An 18,435-nucleotide genomic window follows, 5' to 3' on the forward strand; every position below is an offset into this window, starting at 1 on the left:
CTTGTTCGTTTCCGGTACAGGGACGCTTACTCAAATTGAGACATTTATCCTTCATCGTCCTAGAAGGTTGTAACATCATACGGTATCCCGCTGTATATACATACATTTGCTGGCGCCTGTGCCTATAACTTTGACACTCTGTAGCGTTATTGGATGAGTTTCCGGATATGGTTTCCTTTGTAAAACTTGATCTACTAGGACCCCTCTAAAACCTCAATAAACATGTAATATTAATTGTGAAACACCCTGTATAGTCCCCTGGGCTGGCTAGCGTTTCTCTAGCGAGAGCACCCCTGGCCTGTAAGTCACAATAGGCAGAGGTGGCCGGACATCATCACCTAGCAATTATAACTTCGTTAATCCTGGTTCTTCTATCTGGTTAGCTCTTCCAGAAGCACTCTCGGTCCTGCAACGTGCCGCAGCTTCAGCTTTCAGAATCGTCCGCGTACTGAATATGTTTTTGTCTACTGAATATGTTTTTGTGTACTGAATATGCAGTCTTGTGCCTCGGCCACTAGTTATCAAGCTGAATTGTGCTTCCCTCAACATGAAGTTGGCCTGCCGAATCGATTAAGGAGCAGTTTGATATCGTGGACGTAGCCTTGGTGCAACACTATGTAGGAAAGCGACTGTGGCGTATTTTACACCTGCGTATATACTTTTAATACGTAAAAACACTATTACATTCCCAAAATTTTACATTAACCTTCGCTATAAATCATTTCGTTTTAGTAGGCTTTAGTTACATCGACAACAAAGTCGTACGTCAGATACACTTGATAATTATCCAGAAGAAATTCTGACACATTATCATCGACAGTCTAAAGCTATATGTACCGTAAGAACAGATGCTCGATCATATACCATAATACAAGGTTTGGAAATGAAGGAGAGGAAGAAAGACATAGGTGGGTTTAAAGTGCGTTTTATGACAGAAGCGTATAAGGTCTGAAATCAGAAATATGAAATTTTTCATGTACCATTTCATATATTCACTTCCTGTGGCCTTGAACCACTCTCCTAGTTCTAGAGTAAGTGTCATGGTGCGGCAGCTGCACTGAGAAGTACTTTTATTTACACAAGACTGTCAAAATTATAAATAAATACATACAAAATTGTGCATTTGTACAACGTTTGCAGATTCCACTTGTTTTTCAGCGTTTCTTAGTACACTAAATCAATTAAATGCCCGTGGAAGTCGTATCTCAGGCACGTTGCTCTTCGTCTTCTCTATGGACGAGTTGTAGTATTGTAACACTAAAAAAGAAAACAAAATAATAAGAAGTATTCTTCATAAAGTCGAGGAAGTGCTACGGTAACTGGTTAATGACTAGTGAAGGTATGAAACTAGAAGCTTAGATGCTTCACTCTAGTTCTATGTAGTTGTGGTTTACCTCTTCAGCAGCTCTTCTCAATTGCTCTGCCATGGATGGGCCGGTTTGCTCCACCATCTTGTAAAAGTATCCCTCCTCGTTTTGCAATAGCAGGTGAGGATGGTCAAATTCCTGTGTGAATAAAGCAATGACATGCTTCCTTAATCTGAACGCCTACTAAATTAGCACAATATTGCATTCGTCCATTGTTCCAGTATATTTGTTGCATGTAGACAACATTTAAAGTTATTTAAATGTTAGAAGAACGGAAATATTTTGAAAAGTACATACGATTTTGAAGCACGGTAGCACTTTGGAGATATTCGTTGACATAGAGTTAGACAAGTACCTGAAGACATTAAACGTACCACAGGCAGTTCTTCACATTGCTTTGAATCAGCAATAATATTTGTCTACTTGAGATAATGACTTTCTCAGTGGAATGGTGCGCATGATTTAATTAACAATAAGTTAATAATGAATCAAATTTATATCACCGTCAAGCTAGATACTGGTGGACGTAAAGAGCTTTTGCAGGAAAAATTCAAATAACAGTTATTCCTAGTTAAGAAAGGTCTCCATTGGTTAAGTTGCTTCGTCACTGAGTACAGAGATATTGCAGTACAACATACCTGAATGTTTGGCTTATTAACTACATACAGGAACAATGACTTCACTCCGCAAAACGCTGTATTTCATATGGACTTAACATTACCAAAAAATAACAAATACACTCCTCGAAATGGAAAAAAGAACACATTGACACCGGTGTGTCAGACCCACCATACTTGCTCCGGACACTGCGAGAGGGCTGTACAAGCAATGATCACACGCACGGCACAGCGGACACACCAGGAACGGCGGTGTTGGCCGTCGAATGGCGCTAGCTGCGCAGCATTTGTGCACCGCCGCCGTCAGTGACAGCCAGTTTGCCGTGGCATACGGAGCTCCATCGCAGTCTTTAACACTGGTAGCATGCCGCGACAGCGTGGACGTGAACCGTATGTGCAGTTGACGGACTTTGAGCGAGGGCGTATAGTGGGCATGCGGGAGGCCGGGTGGACGTACCGCCGAATTGCTCAACACGTGGGGCGTGAGGTCTCCACAGTACATCGATGTTGTCGCCAGTGGTCGGCGGAAGGTGCACGTGCCCGTCGACCTGGGACCGGACCGCAGCGACGCACGGACGCACGCCAAGACCGTAGGATCCTACGCAGTGCCGTAGGGGACCGCACCGCCACTTCCCAGCAAATTAGGGACACTGTTGCTCCTGGGGTATCGGCGAGGACCATTCGCAACCGTCTCCATGAAGCTGGGCTACGGTCCCGCACACCGTTAGGCCGTCTTCCGCTCACGCCCCAACATCGTGCAGCCCACCTCCAGTGGTGTCGCGACAGGATGGAGGGACGAATGGAGACGTGTCGTCTTCAGCGATGAGAGTCGCTTCTGCCTTGGTGCCAATGATGGTCGTATGCGTGTTTGGCGCCGTGCAGGTGATCGCCACAATCAGGACTGCATACGACCGAGGCACACAGGGCCAACACCCGGCATCATGGTGTGGGGAGCGATCTCCTACACTGGCCGTACACCACTGGTGATCGTCGAGGGGACACTGAATAGTGCACGGTACATCCAAACCGTCATCGAACCCATCGTTCTACCATTCCTAGACCGGCAAGGGAACTTGCTGTTCCAACAGGACAATGCACGTCCGCATGTATCCCGTGCCACCCAACGTGCTCTAGAAGGTGTAAGTCAACTACCCTGGCCAGCAAGATCTCCGGATCTGTCCCCCATTGAGCATGTTTGGGACTGGATGAAGCGTCGTCTCACGCGGTCTGCACGTCCAGCACGAACGCTGGTCCAACTGAGGCGCCAGGTGGAAATGGCACGGCAAGCCGTTCCACAGGACTACATCCAGCATCTCTACGATCGTATCCATGGGAGAATAGCAGCCTGCATTGCTGCGAAAGGTGGATATACACTGTACTAGTGCCGACATTGTGCATGCTCTGTTGCCTGTGTCTATGTGCCTGTGGTTCTGTCAGTGTGATCATGTGATGTATCTGACCCCAGGAATGTGTCAATAAAGTTTCCCCTTCCTGGGACAATGAATTCACGGTGTTCTTATTTCAATTTCCAGGAGTGTAGATCTGAATTTCAGTTTTCGAACAGTAGGATAACAGCGGCTCAAATTTTTCCATGTTAATTTAGATACGCCACAAGTGGCACAACGCCTCGGATAATTATCAGCAAGATGAACTGAGCTCAAGTTAGAGGTTCTTGGATCCCGACAGGAAGAGAAAATTTAATGTTGGTATAACCAGATAGGGGAGAAGAGATGGTGTCATAAAGTGCCTGCTGGTCGCCATATTGTGTACGAACTTCGTGGTTAAATTCACAATCTGTTCTCAATGTCTCATAGAGGGAGGACATGTAACACACTAGAAAAAAATTCGTCTGTCGGATGGGGACATTAAGCTTGGCACCCCTCACCCCCTTGCCCAGGTGTTTCTCAGGAGTGGGAAATGTGATAGCACTGGTTTTCTTCCTCTGGTTTCTCTCATAGTCATTATCATCAACAACAACACATACAAGGCAGAATTCACTGATCACAAATCATCCGAATACAACATTATCATTTACAGTTTAAGATACACAACTATGCATCATGCACTGGCACAGAGTGAGCTCGGCTGAAAAGCAAGGCACTTTCTGAGACGATACATTGGTGTGGGTAACTCATAGTTAAGTGAGTGTATGCAGATCTTCACAGTGACATATGACATGGAAAGGGAATCTGTTTTCTTTTCTGAGACAATACTTGAATGATTAAACTATAGTACGTACCACCATGCGACCAGCATCCATTACAAGCACCTTGTCGGAATCAATTATGGTGTTCAGACGATGTGCCACTGTCAGTACCGTACAGTGCGCAAACTTGAGACGAATAGTCTTCTGAATCAACGAATCAGTGCTGAAAAGAGAATTGTTTGTTTACAATAAATGCAAGTGAATCTAAAAATAAAAAGTTAAAAGCATTAAAAGTCAAATATTTGTGAATGCTGTCAGCCTAAAAGTTTGTTAATGTAGCTGGAATAAAAGATAGTTGATTGTATAGTAACTTTCTAGACATCCACATCTATACTCGGCAAGCACATTACGGTGTATGGCGGAGGGTACATCCAGCTAAACTATCATTTCCCCGCTTTCTACATCTACATCTACGTGATTACTCCGCTATTCACAATAAAGTGCCTGGCAGATGGTTCAATGAACCACCTTCAAGGTGTCTCTTTACCGTTCCACTCTAGAACGGCACGCGGGAAAAACAAGCCCTTAAATTTTTCTGTGCGAGTCTTGATTTCTCTTATTTTATCGTGATGATCATTTTCCCCTATGTAGGTGGGTGTCAACACAATGTTTTCGCAATTGCTAGAGAAAAATTATGTTGGAAATTTCATGAGAAGATCCTGTCGCAACGAAAAACGCCTTTGTTTTAATGATTGCCACTTCAATTCACGTATCATGTCTGTGACACTATCTCCCCTATTTCGCTGTAATACAAAACGAGCTGCCTTCTTTGTACTTTTTCGATGTCATCCGTCAGTCCCAACTGATGTGGATCCGACACCGCACAGCAATACTCCAGAATAGGGCGGACAAGCGTGATGTAAGCAGTCTCTTTAGTAGACCTGTTGCACCTTCTAAGAGTTCTGCCAATGAATCGCAGTCTTTGGTTTGCTCTACCCACAACAGTATCTATGTGATCGTTCCAATTTAGATTATTTGTAATTGTAATCCCTAAGTATTTAGCTGAATTTACAGCCCTCAGATTTGTGTGACTTATCGCGTAATCGAAATTTAGCTGATTTCTTTTAGTACTCATGTGAATAACTTCACACTTTTCTTTATTCATGGTCAATTACCACTTTTCGCACCATACAGATATCTTATCTAAAAAACTTTCCTAGTAGTTTTGATCATCTGATGACTTTACAAGACGGCAAATAACAAAATCATCTGCAAACAATCTAAAACGGCTACTCAGATTGTCCCCTATGTCGTTAATATACGACGTGCATTCAAGTTCTAAGGCCTCCGATTTTTTTTTTCTAATTAACTACTCACCCGAAATCGATGAAACTGGCGTTACTTCTCGAGGTAATCGCCCTGCAGACGTACACATTTTTCACAACGCTGACGCCATGATTCCATGGCAGCGGCGAAGGCTTCTTTAGGAGTCTGTTTTGACCACTGGAAAATCGCTGAGGCAATAGCAGCACGGCTGGTGAATGTGCGGCCACGGAGAGTGTCTTTCATTGTTGGAAAAAGCCAAAAGTCACTAGGAGCCAGGTCAGGTGAGTAGGGAGCATGAGGAATCACTTCAAAGTTGTTATCACGAAGAAACTGTTGTGTAACGTTAGCTCGATGTGTGGGTGCGTTGTCTTGGTGAAACAGCACACGCGCAGCCCTTCCTGGACGTTTTTGTTGCAGTGCAGTAAGGAATTTGTTCTTCAAAACATTTTCGTAGGATGCACCTGTTACCGTAGTGCCCTTTGGAACGCAATGGGTAAGGATTACGCCCTCGCTGTCCCAGAAGATGGACACCATCATTTTTTCAGCATTGGCGGTTACCCGAAATTTTTTTGGTGGCGGTGAATCTGTGTGCTTCCATTGAGCTGACTGGCGCTTTGTTTCTGGATTGAAAAATGGCATCCACGTCTCATCCATTGTCACAACCGACGAAAAGAAAGTCCCATTCATGCTGTCGTTGCGCGTCAACATTGCTTGGCAACATGCCACACGGGCAGCCATGTGGTCGTCCGTCAGCATTCGTGGCACCCACCTGGATGACACTCTTCGCATTTTCAGGTCGTCATGCAGGATTGTGTGCACAGAACCCACAGAAATGCTAACTCTGAAGGCGATCTGTTCAACAGTCATTCGGCGATCCCCCAAAACAATTCTCTCCACTTTCTCGATCATGTCGTCAGACCGGCTTGTGCGAGCGCGAGGTTGTTTTGGTTTGTTGTCACACAATGTTCTGCCTTCATTAAACTGTCGCACCCACGAACGCACTTTCGACACATCCATAACTCCATCACCACATGTCTCCTTCAACTGTCGATGAATTTCAATTGGTTTCACACCACGCAAATTCAGAAAACGAATGATTGCATGCTGTTCAAGTAAGGAAAACGTCGCCATTTTAAGTATTTAAAACAGTTCTCATTCTCGCCGCTGGCAGTAATATTCCATCTTCCGTACGGTGCTGCCATCTCTGGGACGTATTGACAATGAACGCAGCCTCATTTTAAAACAATGCGCATGTTTCTATCTCTTTCCAGACCGGAGAAAAAAAATCGAAGGCCTTAGAACTTGAATGCATCTCGTAGATCAGGAACAGTAGAGGGCCTATAGCACTTCCTTGGGGAACGCCGGATATTACTTTTGTTTTACTCAATGACTTTCCGTCTACTACTACGAACTGTGACCTTTCTAACAGGAAATACGAATCCAGTCGCACATCTGAGGCGATACCCTGTAGGCACGCAGTTTGGTTAGACGACGCTTGTGAGGAACTGTGTCGAAAGCCTTCTGGAAATCTAAAAATATGGAAATAATTTGACATACCTTGTCGATAGCACTTATTACTTTATGAGCATAAAGAACTAGTTGTGTTTCACAAGAACGATATTTTCTGAATCCGTGCTGACTATGTGTCAAGGTACTTCATAATGTTCGAATATAGTATATGTTCCAAAACCCTACTGTAAATCGACGTTAGTAACATAGGCCTGTAATTCAGCGGATTACTCCTACTTCCCTTTTTGGGTATTGGTGTGACTTGAGCAATTTTCCAGTCTAAATTCTGTGAGCGAGTGGTTGTATATAATTGCTAAATATGGAGCTATTTTATCAGCATACTCTGAGAGGAAGCTGACTGGTGTACAATCTGGACTGGAGGCCTTGCCTTTATTAAGTGATTTAAGCTGCTTTGTTACACCGAGGATTCCTAGTTCCATTCGCGAATGGTGTATGAGAAGAATGATTGTCGATAAACCCACATATGAGATCTGCTTTTTCTGTTTTCCTCGTCTTGGTCATTTCACGAGACTTACGTGGAAGCATGTAGCAAGTTGTTCTATTTCTTCAAGTATATTCTCTCGGAGTTTCAACATTAAACCTCTCCATGATGCACAATGCTATTGAAATTTAATATCCGTGTAACGCCCTCGCATTTGTCAAATGGTACAGTGACGAATCGCATGGCCCTGCGGTGGATCTTCCCTGTGTATTCTATTGATCCTACCTGGTAAGGATCCCAGGCTCATGAGCAATTCTCAAGAATCAATCTAAGAGTGTTTTGTAAGCCACTTCTACTGTGAATGACTTATATTTCCTTTGGTTTCGCCGAGAAGAATCTCAGCCAGGCGCATACTTTTTACTACAATTATTTTCATGTGGTCATCCTACGTACTGTCGTTCCGGGCAGTTACTCCTAGCCATTTTACGCTTGTTACTGTTTCCATTAGTATATCGCTAATAATGTAATCGTACAGTAATCAATGTCTTCTACATCTACATCTATATCCATACTCCGCAAGCCACCTGACGGTGTGTGGCGGAGGGTACCTTGAGTACCTCTATCGGTTCTCCCTTCTATTCCAGTCTCGTATTGTTCGTGGAAAGAAGGATTGTCGGTATGCCTCTGTGTGGGCTCTAATCTCTCTGATTTTATCCTCATGGCCTCTTCGCGAGATATACGTAGGAGGGAGCAATATACTGCTTGACTCCTTGTTGAAGGTATGTTCTCGAAACTTTAACAAAAGCTCGTACCGAGCTACTGAGCGTCTCTCCTGCGGAGTCTTCCACTGGAGTTTATCAATCATCTCCGTAACGCTTTCGCGATTACTAAATGTTCCTGTAACGAAGCGCGCTCCTCTCCGTTGGATCTTCTCTATCTCTTCTATCAACCCTATCTGGTACGGATCCCTCACTGCTGAGCCGTATTCAAGCAGTGGGCGAACAAGCGTACTGTAACCTACTTCTTTTGTTTTAGGATTGCATTTCCTTAGGATTCTTCCAATGAATCTCAGTCTGGCATCCGCTTTACCGACGATCAACTTTATATGATCATTCCATTTTAAATCACTCCTCATGCCTACTCCCACATAATTTATGGAATTAACTGCTTACAGTTGCTGACCTGCTATATTGTAGCTAAATGATAAGGGATCTTTCTTTCTATGTATTCGCAGCACATTACACTTGTCTACATTGAGATTCAATTGCCATTCCCTGCACCATGCGTCAATTCGCTGCAGATCCTCCTGCATTTCAGTACAATTTTCCATTGTTACAACCTCTCGATATACCACAGCATCATACGCAAAAGCCTCAGTGAACTTCCGATGTCATCCACCAGGTCATTTACGTATATTGTGAATAGCAACGGTCCTACGACACTCCCCTGCGGCACACCTGAAATCACTCTAACTTCGGAAGACTTCTCTCCATTGAGAATGACATGCTTCATCTATTTATGCACAATATTTTACACTGAAGAGACAAAAGTCATGGGATACTTCTGATATCGTGTCGGACTTCCTTTTGCCTGGCGTAGCGCAGTAACTTGGCGTGGCATGAACTCTTACAACTCGTTGGAAGTCCCCAGCCCAAATACTGAGGCATGCTGCCTCTATAGCTGTCCACAATTGCGAAAGTGTTGCCGGTGCAGGATTTTGTGCCTGAACTTACCTCTCGATTATGACCCATAAATGTTCGATGGATTTCATGTCGGGCGATCTGGGTGACGAAACCATTCGCTCGAATTGTCCAGAATGTTCTTCAAACCAATCGCGAACAACTGGGGCAAGGTGACACGGCGAATTGTCGTCCTTAGAAATTCCATCGTTTTTTGGGATATTAAGTCCATCAAAGGTTACAAATGGTCTCCAAGTAGCCGAACATAACCATTTTCAGTCAATAATCGGTTCACTTGGACCAGAGTACCCAGTCCATTCCATGTAAACACAGCTCAAACCATTATGGAGCCCCACCAGCTTGCATAGTGCCTTGCTGACAACTTCGGTCGATGGCATAGTGGGGTCTGCGACACACTCGAAACCTACCGTTAGCTCTTACCAAATGAAATCGGGACTCATCTGATCTTCTTCTTTTAGGATCCAACTGATATGTTCACGAGCCCAGGAGAGCCGCTGCAGGTGACGATCGTGCTTTTGGCAAAGTCACTCGCGTTGGTCGTCTGCTGCCATAGTCAATTAATGCCAGATTTCGCCGCACTGTCCTATCGGGTATTTCCATCGGACGTCCTACATTGACTTCTGCGGTTATTTCTCGCAGTGTTGCTTGTCTATTAGCACTCTACGTGAACGTCGCTGTTCTCGGTCATTAAGTGAAGGCCATCGGCCACTGCGTTGTCCGTGGTGAGAGGTAATGCCTAAAATTTGGCATCCACGACACACTCTTGACACTGTGGATCTTAGGATATTGAATTACCTAACAATTTCCGAAATGAAATGTCACTTGCGTCTAGATCAAACTACCAATCCTCGTACAAAGTCTGATAATTCCTGTCGTGCGACCATAATGACGTCGGAAACCTGTTTGCATGAATCACCTGAGTACAAATGACAGCTCCACAGACGTACTGCCTTTTATACCGTGTGTAATCGATATTACTGCCATCTGTACACGTGCATATCGCTATCCCATGACTTCTGTCACCTCGTCGTATTGAAACAGATCAACGGAAATCACAAGTTACCTTTGTGTGATAGCAATAATCCTCTGGAAGATTAACGAGCTGTTCTACGTACTTAGTATGTTTATATGTTTGTGTGCTCGTAACACGTCATGTGACGCAAGCCACTGGATAGATCAATTGTGCAGCTGATCTGAATTTAAGACTTTGCAGCGTGATATGATTAACGTGAGGTGGTGTAGTAAAAGAGCATCTTGTCTAAACCATTTTGCAATTCGTTTTCATCATTTGATGACGGAAAATGACAGTATCATCTGCATACAATCCAAGAGGGCTGCTAATATTGTCTCTTAAATCGTTAAATAGATCAGGATCAAGAGAGGGCCGATAATAATTGCTTGTGGAACGCCAGATATTATTTCTGTTTTAATAGTGAGCTTCCCGTCAGTTATTGCGAACTGTGGCCTTTCTGACAGGAAATCAAGAATTCAGTCACGCAACTAACTGAGACGATACTCCATAAACATGCAATTTAATTAGAAGCTGCTTGTGAGGTACGGTGTCAAAAACCTACATCTACATCTATACTCCGCGAGCCACCTTACGGTGTGTGGCGGAGGGTACTTATTGTACCACTATCTGATCCCCCCTTCCCTGTTCCATTCACGAATTGTGCGTGGGAAGAACGACTGCTTGTAAGTCTCCGTATTTGCTCTACCTTCTGGAAATCTAAAAATATGGGAGCAGTTTGAGTCCCCTGTCGACAGTACTCATTACTTCGTTAAAATAAAGAGCTAGCTGTGTTTCACAAGAGTGGTATTTTCTGAATCCAAGTTGGCTGTTTGTCAATAAATCGTTTTCTTCGAGGTGATTCATAACGTTCGAAAATCCTACTGCAGATTGGAGTTAGTGATATGTGTCTGTGTTTCGGCGGATTACTCCTATTTACTTTCTTGAGTATTAGTGTGACTTGTGCAACTTTCCAGTTTTTGGCTACGAATCTTTCTACGAGCGAGCGGTTGTATAACACTGCTAAGTATGGAGGTACTGTATCAGCATACGCTGAAAGCAACCTGACTGGTGTACAATCTGGACCAAAAGCCTTGCCGTTCTTAATTCGCTACACCGAGGATATGTACTTCTAAATTACTCGTGTTGACAGTTGTTCTTGAGTCGAATTCTGGAATATTTACTTCGTCTTCTTTTGTGAAGGACAACCTTGTTTAGTAACTCTACGTTGTAGCACTGTCATCAATAACATCACCATTGCTATCACGCAGTGAAGGTATTGATTGCGTCTTGCTGCTGGTGTACTTTTCGTAAGACCAGAATATCTGTGGGTTTTGTGCCAGACATCTAGACAGAGTTTCTATGTGGAAACTATTAAAATCACATCGAATTGAAGTTCGCGCTAAATTTCAAGCTTCTGTACGCGCCTAGGCACTTCAGTATGTGTTAATTCTCATATGTTAGCGGACCATGTAAGTGCACAGTAACCATAAGTAGGTCGAGCTTCCCTGGTCACATGTCCCGTGTACTATGCATAATACGCGTTGAATTGTGATAATAACTTTATAATTAAAATGTTAACAAACTCTTCTTTTATATTTCAGTGTCACACCAGATTCTACCTTGTTCCAGGGGATTTTATACCTGATCCTCCATTACAGTAGTTAAGGGAGAGTGCTCCCATCTGCAGCGTCGCACTCTGACTTCATGTTTGCAAGTTTTCATTATCTGTTGTGTACCCTATAGTATAACATAGTGTTATAGGTCGTTTATAACCAAATATGTACTTATGGAAGTGACGCACATTAAATACACTTATGGATTATATCACTTTTGTTTAACACACCCCTGTTGTTACGTTCAGTGCCAAGTGCCCGTCCCGGCATCCATTGTATGTATTCTGCAGGTCTTTCTTCGATGAGCTGCTTCTACACTACTTCTGTACACACCATCTGCTTACTATCACTGATACTAAGGTGGTGAAACTGTAAGGCCGATGCCAACGTTATTAAGATATTAGCGTGTCTTCATGTTTGAAACCCAGTTACGAGAGGTGATCCTCGAGAGGAATGAAGTAGTTTTAGGGAAGTTGGAGGTGTATTAAGCCGACAGTTTTCGTCAAGTTAGAAGAATTTATGCGCGTACGTGATTCTTTAAAAGTGGTCTGAATTTCCGATGAAAGTTGTTCACTTCGCCTTGTAACACCTCACGTAGTTGAGCGCTAACTGTGCACAAACACTCTAATTAAAATTATTAATTCTGCCCTGAGTTCCAAACCACCGTAAGTTCCATGAAATTTTAATTGATTACTAGCCCTAATCCCTATCCTAAAGAAAAAACTGCGCAATGTAATTGTAATTATTGAGCTCCAGAACGACCGATCAGATATCACATTTTGCTAAGATATTATTTCCTCTCACAGGGTACACAACGCTAAACATTACAGGTTACGAGGACATGTTCGAAAAGAACTGCGGAAAGCACTATGGTAAACAACATGGCACTTGGCATACGTTGCATAAAGTGCTTCGTAAACGATCAAACACCAAATTCAGTTCCATTTGAATTTACGTAAAAGCGATTCTGACATCGTCATTCGCGAGAATTTCACACTATTCCCAACAACGGAGTTGCATCGTTACGGAGAAACCTAACTCGAAATCGTTACAAAAATAATACTTTATCACGGAGCAGCGACTATTCTCGTCCACGTCCCGGTACGTTCCCTCTAAAACTTAAACCGCCTCGCCTCTACATACGGGGAGGGACAAAACTTGGTAGAGTTGACCAAACGCCAAATGGCTTCTTTTCAAGAGAGCATGCGTTTCCTCCAGTCGGAAGACAGTCTCTTCTTAAAATTTTCCATTCCGTCAACGCCTGAAATTTTGAAGACGATGTCCCAACGCTCCGGTTTAAAACGTCCAAGTACAAAGCCCGACGCCTGGGGACGCATGGCTGCGTCAGGCTACACAGAACTGCAACGACTTCATGCCACCGGAGCTGGCTTCGAAAATAACGTTCCCAGGCCGCTACAACAAAGCTAGCTCAAGAGCCTCCACCTGAATTTGCAAACTTGCATGCCTTCATTTTTACGCACACCTTCAATCAAACTGGAAAGGCATCCATGTTCAGGAAGAGTGGTAAAAGGCACATTTTGTACTGACTGCCGGTCGTACTTAACGTCAGAATAAAAACACAACACATTAATGTCCCTAGCGTGATCTTTCCCCATGGCACGGAAAATATGAGAATGGAAAATAATGGCAAACGCAAGCACAAAAAAAGATACTCTGCCGAACTTGATAAGACGTAACCACCAAAATTATATGAGAGCCGCAATGACTGACGCCTTTCACCCTTTCACAAGTAAAAGCAGGCTACCGATGCAGCGACTTGAAATCGACATACTGTACACAGTAATTATTCCATATTCAAGTGGCAACTAAATCCCAACGAAATCATTACGGTACAGACGGCAGATTAGTGATTAATGATTAATTCCTAAACTTTCACGGGTAACGTTGTTACCAAATTAACCATCCAGGTACGCCTCTAAACTAGTCTCGATCTTCCAGTATCTCTCTCCTAGTTCCAAACTATCAGTGACCTAGTCCAGGCAAAGTATTTATCTGCGTCAGTCTGAGAATAGGAGACAGCGTCTTAGAGATTGAAGTCTGTATTGGAGGATGTCCAGTAACTTCTATCGCAGCACAGAAAATATCCTGTGAATCTATTTTCAGTAAACTGCGAAATTACTACAGTTCTTTGCTGCTTTTCCTTTCGCCAAATTCCTCAAGGTATTGCCTTAATGCCTTCATGTTCCTAACTTCTTCTATGTTACAATACTACTCGAAATTCCAACACATGTTCTGAGTGTCACTAGCTCCTTTCGTTATTTTTACGTCGGTCCGTGAATCAACCCCCCGGTCACTCAAACACACACACACACACACACACACACACACACACACACACACACACAAAGTTCCTGCCATCATCAGATTAACTCATCCTTGATGCCTCTGGATATGTCCTATCAGCAGACACCTTCTTTTAATCGAGTTCTGCAATTAAAATCTTTGGTCTCTGATTCGATTCAGTACCTCTTCTTTCGTTATCATGTCTACCCACTGTTGTGGATTGGCAGGAGCCAACTCACGGAGTTTGGAGGAAGCCGAAAGGCACGCGTTTAAGCTCACGCAGGCTGGCGTGAGGTCTGGAACAGAACAAGGAATTCAGACTTCAGAAAAAAAGGTGGTACTTGGTGGAATACTTAACTTTAATCCATCAATGTTGAACGTAGATCTTGTCTGTACATTCTTCACGATATCAATAGCAACTGATAATGGCGCCTTGCTAGGTCGTAGCAAATGACGTAGCTGAAGGCTATGCTAACTATCGTCTCGGCAAATGAGAACGTATTTTGTCAGTGAACCACCGCTAGCAAAGTCGGTTGTACAACTGGGGCGAGTGGTAGGAAGTCTCTCTAGACCTGCCGTGTGGCGGTGCTCGGTCTGCAATCTCTGATAGTGGCGACTCGCGGGTCCGACGTATACTAATGGACCGCGGCCGATTTAAAGGCTACCACCTAGCAAGTGTGGTGTCTGGCGGTGACACCACACGCACTTTTAGCACTTTTCTATAAAACTACATCTCAAAAGGTACTGCATTCTTCTGGTATGTACTGTTAATTGTCCATGTCTCAGTTCCATATGAAGCTACACTCCTGACAATGAGACAAGGATATCAGCAGGAGTGCCTTAGGGATGTGTGGTACAACCGCTCTTGCTTTTTTTTTTTTTTTTTTTTCACGTAAGAAATCTGACAGATAGGATGATCAGCACTCTGTGAATGTTTGTTGATGACGGCTTAATACATGGGGAAGTACCGTCGCTGAATCGCTGTGAAAGGATACAAGTCAACTTAGACCGAATTTCTATTTGGTGTAATGAATGGCAGCTCTTTCTACACGTGGAAAAGTATAAGTTAATGCAAATGAGTATGAAAAACAATAATGTAATGTTAGGATACATTACTTCTATTGTGCTGCTTGACTCAGCCACGTTGATTGAATATCTAGGCGTAACATTACAAAGCGATATAAAGTGGAATAAGCATTTATGGACGTTAGTACAGAAAGCGAATGGTTTATTTCGGTTTATGGGTGCAATTCTGGGAAGTTGTAGCACATGTATAAAGGAGACTGCGTATAAAATATTTGTGCCACCCATTCTTGAGTACGGCTCGAGTGTTTGGGATCCTCACTAGATCGCATTAAAGGAAGACACGAAATAATTCAGAGGCGCGCTGCTAGATTTGCTAGCGATAGGTTCAGCCAACACGCGAATATTACAGAAATGGTCAGTAAACTCAAATGGGAATCCCTCGAGAGAACTCGACGCTCTTTTCGCGAGGCATTATTGAGAAAACTTAGAGAACCGGCATCTGAGGCTGACTAGAGAATGATTCTACAGTCGCCAATGTACATTTCGCCTAACGACCGCAAAGACAAGAGATATTAAGGTTCGTATGTAAGCATACAGACAGTCGCTGTCCCCACACTTCATTTGTGAGCGAAACGGGAAAGGGAATAACTAGTAGTGGTACAAGGTACCCTCCGCCACTCACTGCATGATACCTTGCGGAGTATATTTGTAGATGCGCATGTAGATTACTTTCAGAAAAGACTTCTTGATGCTTAAATTTACTAGGATTGGATAAAAAGTAGTGGCAACATTGCTGTGACATGAAGGATGTGCATCCAATGACATGCATCCCGTATGTAGCTGATGTCAGAACGTCATTTGAAGTAGTGCAGTGAGCGACGACGACTGTGTTTGAGTCAGCTGTAGTGTGTACTTTCTGAAAGTGTGGGAGGCCAGTTCAAGTGCCATAACGGTATGTTCAGGAAACACAAAAAACTTGCATGGATCAAGAGTGAAGTGGCACTTGATTTGAGTCCACAACAATGTTTTCAGGGACTACGTCAGACGCATGATGATGCAGCATTGCCGTACTGTACGGGAGTGGGACGGATGAAAGTGTTTCGGGATGCCATGGATACCATTCACGATCGGCCCAGTGAATGGAAACGCCCTGGTTCTCTCCGTGCACAGAACGTGCGCCCAAAACCAGCTGGTACTAAAGTGATGGTTGTTGTTGAAACTTCCTGGCAAATTAAAACTGGCTCCCTGAAGCAGCTGGTACTAAAGTGATGGTTGTTCTTGAAACTTCCTGGTAAATTAAAACTGTGTGCCGGACCGGTACTCGAAATCGGAACCTTTGCCTTTCGCGGGCAAGTGCTCTACCATCTGAGCTACCCAAGCACGACTCACGCCCCGTCCTCACAGCTTTACTTGTGCCAGTACCTCGTCTCCTACCTTCCAAACTTTATAGAAGCCTTACAGAACCTTGCAGAACTAGCACTCCTGGAGGATGTTTCCAGAATGAGATTTTCACTCTGCAGCGGAGTGTGCGCTGATATGAGACTTCCCGGCAGATTAAAACTGTGTGCCGGACCGAGACTCGAACTCGGGGCATTTGCCTTTCGCGTGCAAAGAGGTTGTTGTTGCTTAGTACACTACTGGCCATTGAAATTGCTACACCAAGAAGAAATGCAGATGATAAACAGGCATTCATTGGACAAATATATTATACTAGAACTGACATGTTATTACATTTTCACGTAATTTGGGCGCATACATCCTGAGAAATAAGTACCCAGAACAAACACCTCTGGCCGTTATAGCGGCCTTGATACGCCTGGGCATTGAGTCAAACAGAGCTTGGATGGCGTGTACAGGTACAGCTGCCCATGCAGCTTCAACTTGATACCACAGTTCATCAAGAGTAGTGGCTGGCGTATTGTGACGAGCCAGTTGCTCGACCACCATTGACCAGACGTTTTCAGTTGGTGAGAGATCTGGAGAATGTGCTGGCCAGAGCAGCAGTCGAACACTTTCTGTATCCAGAAAGGCCCGTACGGGACCTGAAACATGCGGTCGTGCATTATCCTGCTGAAATGCAGGGTTTCACAAGGATCGAATGAAGGGTAGAGCCACGGGTCGTAACACATCTGAAATGTAACGTCCACTGTTCAAAGTGTCGCCAATGCGAACAAGAGGTGACCGAGACGTGTAACAAATGGCACCCTATAACATCACGCCTGGTGAAACGCCAGTATGGACATGACGAAAACACGCTTCCAATGTGCGTTCACCGCGATGTCGCCAAACACGGATGCGACCATCACGATGCTGTAAACAGAACCTGGATTCATCCAAAAAATGACGTTTTGCCGTTCGTGCACCCAGGTTCGTCGTTGAGTACACCATCGCACGCGCTCCTGTCTGTGATGCAGCGTCAAAGATAACCGCAGCCATGGTCTCTGAGCTGATACTCCATGCTGCTGCAAACGTCGTCGAACTGTCGTGCAGATGGTTGTTGTCTTGCAAACGTCCCGATCTGTTGACTCAGGGATCGAGACGTGGCTGCACGATCCATGCGGATAAGATGCCTGTCATTTCGACTGCTAGTGATACGAGGCCGTTGGGATCCAGCACGGCGTTCCTTATTACCCTCCTGAACTCACCGATTCCGTATTCTGCTAACAGTCATTGGATCTCGACCAACGCGAGCAGCAATGTCGCGATACGATAAACTGCAATCGCGATAGGCTACAATCCGACCTTTATTAAGTCAGAAACGTGAAGGTACGCATTTCTCCTACCTACACGAGGCATCACAACAACCTTTCACCAGGCAACGCCGGACAACTGCTGTTTGTGTATGAGAAATCGGTTGGAAACTTTCCTCATATCAGTACGGCGTAGGTGTCGCCACCGGCACCCACCTTGTGTGAATGCTCTGAAAAGCTAATCATTTGCCTGTCACAACATCTTCTTCCTGTCGGTTAAATTTCGCGTCTGTAGCACGTCATCTTCGTGGTGTAGCAATTTTAATGGCCAGTAGCGTATATGCAGGGGCAGACTATTGAAATTTCTTGCGACACCACCTTCGTCCCGCACTGAGAAGAAAGTGACGGCACCTTCTGGCACTGCGAGCCATCATCCTTCATGATAGTGCAAGATTCCACACAATGAACTCCGTGCAGGAATTCCTGCATACATGGGAGCTGGAGATACTGAACATCACCGTATTCATCCGATATCAGTCCACGCGATTTCGACCTGTTCGCGAAAATGAAAGAATTTCCTCATGGCACATGCTACAGCACAACAGAAGACATCATCCGTGGCACAGGGCGATCCTTGAGAGACATCGACAGAGATGGACAAACTGACGGTGCACGAGGACCTT

At 44.3% G+C, this 18,435-nt stretch overlaps 1 protein-coding gene across 3 annotated transcripts in view; it reads right to left on the reverse strand.

Annotated features, from left to right (window-relative positions):
- Positions 1-1,053: 1,053 nt before the first annotated feature.
- LOC126236240 (ATP-binding cassette sub-family C member 4-like) overlaps positions 1,054-18,435 on the reverse strand; it is a 352,061-nt gene continuing 334,679 nt past the window's right edge. For all 3 annotated transcript variants that reach the window (XM_049945384.1, XM_049945382.1, XM_049945383.1), the window contains 3 exons: positions 4,224-4,353; positions 1,395-1,505; positions 1,054-1,257 (listed from right to left, as the gene is read on the reverse strand). In XM_049945384.1, coding sequence (XP_049801341.1) covers positions 1,231-1,257; positions 1,395-1,505; positions 4,224-4,353 — 268 coding nt within the window. In that variant the 3' untranslated portion in view covers positions 1,054-1,230. The remainder of the gene's footprint in view (positions 1,258-1,394; positions 1,506-4,223; positions 4,354-18,435) is intronic.

The sequence above is a fragment of the Schistocerca nitens genome, chromosome 2, assembly GCF_023898315.1.
Source record: "Schistocerca nitens isolate TAMUIC-IGC-003100 chromosome 2, iqSchNite1.1, whole genome shotgun sequence".
NCBI classification, from domain to species: Eukaryota; Metazoa; Arthropoda; class Insecta; order Orthoptera; family Acrididae; genus Schistocerca; species Schistocerca nitens.